This window comes from Glandiceps talaboti, chromosome 10, assembly GCF_964340395.1.
Source record: "Glandiceps talaboti chromosome 10, keGlaTala1.1, whole genome shotgun sequence".
In the NCBI taxonomy this organism is placed as follows: domain Eukaryota; kingdom Metazoa; phylum Hemichordata; class Enteropneusta; family Spengelidae; genus Glandiceps; species Glandiceps talaboti.
In genome coordinates this window covers 1,268,994-1,274,154 of record NC_135558.1, presented here as the reverse complement: position 1 = coordinate 1,274,154, position 5,161 = coordinate 1,268,994, and the positions used below count along the sequence as shown (strand labels likewise).

The 5,161-nt window shown below is 37.3% G+C and overlaps 1 protein-coding gene across 1 annotated transcript; it reads left to right on the top strand.

Moving 5' to 3' along the window:
• The first annotated feature begins 223 nt into the window (after nt 1–223).
• LOC144441517 (uncharacterized) lies at nt 224–4,935 on the top strand. The gene is made up of 7 exons (XM_078131100.1): nt 224–272; nt 1,383–1,501; nt 2,387–2,503; nt 2,695–2,780; nt 3,168–3,242; nt 3,866–3,998; nt 4,697–4,935. The coding sequence occupies exons 2-7, from the start codon at nt 1,432–1,434 to the stop codon at nt 4,699–4,701; spliced, it is 486 nt and encodes a 161-aa protein (XP_077987226.1). The 5' UTR covers nt 224–272; nt 1,383–1,431; the 3' UTR covers nt 4,702–4,935.
• Nucleotides 4,936–5,161: the final 226 nt, after the last annotated feature.

The window sequence follows — 5,161 nt, the reverse complement described above, 5'->3', positions numbered from 1 at the left end:
CGATGTATTATATAATTAAGTAGACTTAGACTAGAGAATTGTTTTTCAAATTAATTTAAATCAAGTTGTTCGGTTGAAGTAATGGGTCCAATTGGCTATAACGTGAACGAGTTGAAGTTCTTACATAGCTGTTGTCAACTTTGAGACATGGTTTAGTCTGCACTGCTCCTTGCTAGCTTTCTATAAAGTCATGATTCCACATGGTACATGTTCATACTACTAGACCAAGCTGATTAGGAAGAAGGCTAAGTCGCAGTTTTACCCACAGATAGGTAAGTATCAAATACACTATATTTATGTAGTAAGATAATGTGAAAGATATTTGTCCAGTCAGAAGATAAAATGTAGCAACGTGTGTAAGATATTTGTCAAGCCAGAACATAAAATGTAGCAACGTGTGAAAGATATTTGTCAAGCAAGAAGATAAAATGTAGCAACGTGTGTAAGATATTTGTCAAGCCAGAAGATAAAATGTAGCAACGTGTGTAAGATATTTGTCAAGCCAGAAGATAAAATGTAGCAACGTGTGTAAGATATTTGTCAAGCCAGAAGATAAAATGTAGCAACGTGTGTAAGATATTTGTCAAGCCAGAAGATAAAATGTAGCAACGTGTGTAAGATATTTGTCAAGCCAGAAGATAAAATGTAGCAACGTGTGTAAGATATTTGTCAAGCCAGAAGATAAAATGTAGCAACGTGTGTAAGATATTTGTCCAGTCAGAAGATAAAATGTAGCAACGTGTGTAAGATATTTGTCAAGCCAGAAGATAAAATGCAGCAACGTGTGTAAGATATTTGTCAAGCCAGAAGATAAAATGTAGCAACGTGTGTAAGATATTTGTCAAGCCAGAAGATAAAATGTAGCAACGTGTGTAAGATATTTGTCAAGCCAGAAGATAAAATGTAGCAACGTGTGTAAGATATTTGTCCAGTCAGAAGATAAAATGTAGCAACGTGTGTAAGATATTTGTCAAGCCAGAAGATAAAATGCAGCAACGTGTGTAAGATATTTGTCAAGCCAGAAGATAAAATGTAGCAACGTGTGTAAGATATTTGTCAAGCCAGAAGATAAAATGTAGCAACGTGTGTAAGATATTTGTCAAGCCAGAAGATAAAATGTAGCAACGTGTGTAAGATATTTGTCAAGCCAGAAGATAAAATGTAGCAACGTGTGTAAGATATTTGTCAAGCCAGAAGATAAAATGTAGCAACGTGTGTAAGATATTTGTCAAACCAGAAGATAAAATGTAGTGTTATTATTATTAATATTTAGTAACTGCTAATAGTTACACGTAATATAAAATCTCGTATTACGAAACCATTTCGTGAAAACGATGTCTATGTCTAACAATAAAAACACGATTTTTATTCTCTACTCGCAGAAGAAAATCTGTGTATTTGGCTGTGGTATTAGTTTTTGAAGCTGACATAATGTGGATATTATCAATTCCAACTCTTGCTGTTCTTGCAGTTTTTAGCCAAGACATCTATGAAACGGAAGGTATGTCGAGCTTACATCATAGAAATACTCAATTTTGTGCAGTTATATTAATTAATTTTGTGGAGATATTTTAAATGTAAGTGTTGTGACGATTTTTGTTTTTCTAGTTCTGTAACTGATGAGCAGAAATTGCTCAAAGTAAATAACGAATTGAATTGATAACAAATGCAAAGTGATTTCCCATCAATCCTTGCAGAAAATTCCCAAAATGGCCGAACACGTCCCAAGTGCAGAAGGACATCTTTACAAAATTGCAAAGTCAAGTATCACATGCACCCAAAAGTACATGTCTGTTAGTAGAAGTAATCAATACAAGTACTAGTATGCCTTGACTGGACTGTAAATGACTTGACTTGACTTTCATGACGGATTGTCACTGTAAATGACTTGACTTTTCCTTCATGACGGATTGTCACTGTAAATGACTTGACTTTTCCTTCATGACGGATCATCACTGTAAATGACTTGACTTTTCCTTCATGACGGATCATCACTGTAAATGACTTGACTTTTCCTTCATGACGGATCATCACTGTAAATGACTTGACTTTTCCTTCATGACGGATCATCACTGTAAATGGACTTTTCCTTCATGACGGATCGTCACTTTAAATGACTTGACTTTTCCTTCATGACGGATCATCACTGTAAATGACTTGACTTTTCCTTCATGACGGATCATCACTGTAAATGACTTGACTTTTCCTTCATGACGGATCATCACTGTAAATGACTTGACTTTCCCTTCATGACGGATCATCACTGTAAATGACGACTTTTCCTTCATGACGGATCGTCACTGTAAATGACTTGACTTTTCTTTCATGATGGATCGTCACTGTAAATGACAACACTAATACATGTACTTGAATGTTTCTTTATTAGCTTATGTCTGTGACAGTGAATTTAGCTTTTCATGTGGCGATGGAAATTGCTATCCAAACTACCTTAAATGTGACGGGTATCCATCATGCCCAAATGGGGAGGATGAAGACAATTGTGGTACGTATTTATTTTATCCATTGCCTGTTATTATTGCCACTTACAAGGTGTATGTGTGGTTCTAAGCAAGACAATTAAATTAAAGTACTTTATTCTCCGTAAAACAATAAATTTGACGACATACAATAGCCGATATCCACTAATAGTCAACGTTCATATTATTAGCAACATAACATATGTTCCATCCATAGGTCCTTCATGTAAAGACTGTGGTGGATGGGTCAATAATCCGGACTTCTGTGAAGTAGGCAAATATCCCCTCGTCTGTACCGGAGATGTAAGTCTGATACGAAGTTTAGAAATTGCTCTTACAAATGACATACATGAACGCAAACACAAACACGCACGAAAGCGTGCATGTACACACACACACACACACACACACACACACACACACACACACACACACACACACACACACACACACACACACACACGCATGCACGCACACGCACACGCACACGCACACGCACACACACACACACACACACTCGCGCGCACGCACATGAACTAGATACGCTTTAAGTTATAGTTATACATTGCAGAGGACTTCGGTTCATATTACTGTGATATCATTTAATCTTGCCTTTTTCGTAACAAAAGAAGACTCACATGTTGTATTAAATTGTATGTTAGATAATGAGTTCTCTTTGTTTTTATTCAGGAAGCGTGTATGTCAGGCGTCAAAAAGGCAAAAGATGGTTCTCTCCGATATTTTATTGGATGCGAAGATAAATCTGTAAGTAACTATGATAACGAGTTGCACATGTGCCACAGTTAAAACAACACTACACAGTCTACAATGTGTGACTCGCACATTATAATATGCTTGTCATGAAATGAGCGATTTGATTGGTTAATAAGCAAAAACATTTTGCCACATATCATGCATATCATGCACATCCCCTCATGATAGGCCCTGTAATGTGGCGTCATTATGCCAAGGATACAACATTCCGTCATAATTCACTCTGTATAAAGAAAGCTACCTCGACATGACTATGCTATTTTAGCTTAAACAATATTTGTATCGTCTATTCTGAACGATTTTAGTCTAGATACTTCACATTCGTAGGAACTATATGCAAAACCGTCGCTGGCAGCGGACAGTAAAGTTACGTTTGACGGCCCTGAACATGAATACATGAAAACAATTATATGAATAGGAATATGTGGAATCAAAGTTTCTATTAAATCTAAGTGAAAATTTCTAACAAATTTGGAATGAAACTGACATTGTCACCATTAAGATGAGTTTACCCTGGAATCGCCAGAATGGCGTACTGTTGCCTGTGTATGACGTTGCAGGTTTACTAGTATGATGTATATAACTTCGTATTTTTGTCCCATTTTCAACTCTAGAGTTGCCAGAAACTAGAAGCCAAAAACCCAACCGAATGTTACAAAAACCCAGTCAAAGTCAGTGCAAAATGTGTCTTCTGCTGCGACGATGACTCATGTGACTCGTTGTCAGCTGTTGGGGGCGCTAAAGCGGGTATGTATGCAAATGTTAAATACATGTATTAAAAATGAGAGACAATTCGATGCTGTAGGATGGCCATAAAAAATACACTGTATTGTAAGGTACCGGTCAGTTTCTTCAGTCGGGGGCGGTGGATTGGTGGAGGGGGGGGGGGCTCACCCTGTTTTTGAAATTGGCATGGGGGTGGGGGTGGGGTGGGGGCGTCGTCCTTTCTTAAAAATTGTGGATGGGGGGGGGGTGATTGTGTTTTGGATTGTAATGGAAGAAAAAATCCATTTCTACAATGGCATATGACCTTGTCTGAACTGTGGTATTTGTTCTTGTACCTGTTTCTTACATAAATTCTTTAATATTACTTCACATATTTCAACCCCACATTGTAAGTAAGAATTATTTCTGATACTTGATGGTGCTGTCTTGTAAAGCTTGGAGGTTATTGCCTGAAAGGGTCTGAATAGCCTAAAAATTGGTGTTCAAGAGTAAAAAAACCTCCAGGGATTCTAGGGGTAGACCCCTTGGACCCCCATGAGAGGTGTACATATTCCCATCTCAAGCTTTTCCCCCTTACTTTTACTGTCAGATGTTATTTAACTCCCTGTTGAATATGTTCACCCTGTGTAGTCAATAATCATATGCTGCATGCTGGTGCTAGTATTAACGATGACTTTCGTCTCTTTACTTGTTTACTCGTATTTTCTACTTTATTACAGTATAAAAAGTCCATATTCAAAAAATGAAGACGGACGTTGCAGATGTGTTTATTGTTGTATCACTTTTTAGATGAATTCTTCTATCATTATTGCATTACCTGTAATTTATTTCACCAAATCTTCATATTTATTGTAAAAGTTATTAGGAACAGGTCATGATCATGTAGTAAATTCAAAGATTGTCAATTATTGACAAATATCGCAAATCTTAAGACAGCGAACCAGTGCAAACATTAAAGTTACTACTACCACCACCACCACCACCACCACCACCACCACCACCACCACCACCACCACCACCACCACCACCACCACCACCACCACCACCACCACAACAACAACAACAACAACAACAACAACAATAACAACAACAACAACAACAACAAATGAAAGTGACATAGTAGAACATTACAGTTTAATAAGAGTTTGCCAGCAACTCTAAACTGAACACTTTGGCTGGATTGT

What these genes read in the sequence shown, in the direction of transcription:
- LOC144441517 (XM_078131100.1), top strand. Translation starts at nt 1,432, where the DNA reads ATGTGGATATTATCAATTCCAACTCTTGCTGTTCTTGCAGTTTTTAGC. An exon ending in GGAGGATGAAGACAATTGTG is followed by an intron (nt 2,504 to 2,694) that starts GTACGTATTTAT and finishes TTCCATCCATAG; the next exon opens with GTCCTTCATGTAAAGACTGT. An exon ending in CCCTCGTCTGTACCGGAGAT is followed by an intron (nt 2,781 to 3,167) that starts GTAAGTCTGATA and finishes GTTTTTATTCAG; the next exon opens with GAAGCGTGTATGTCAGGCGT.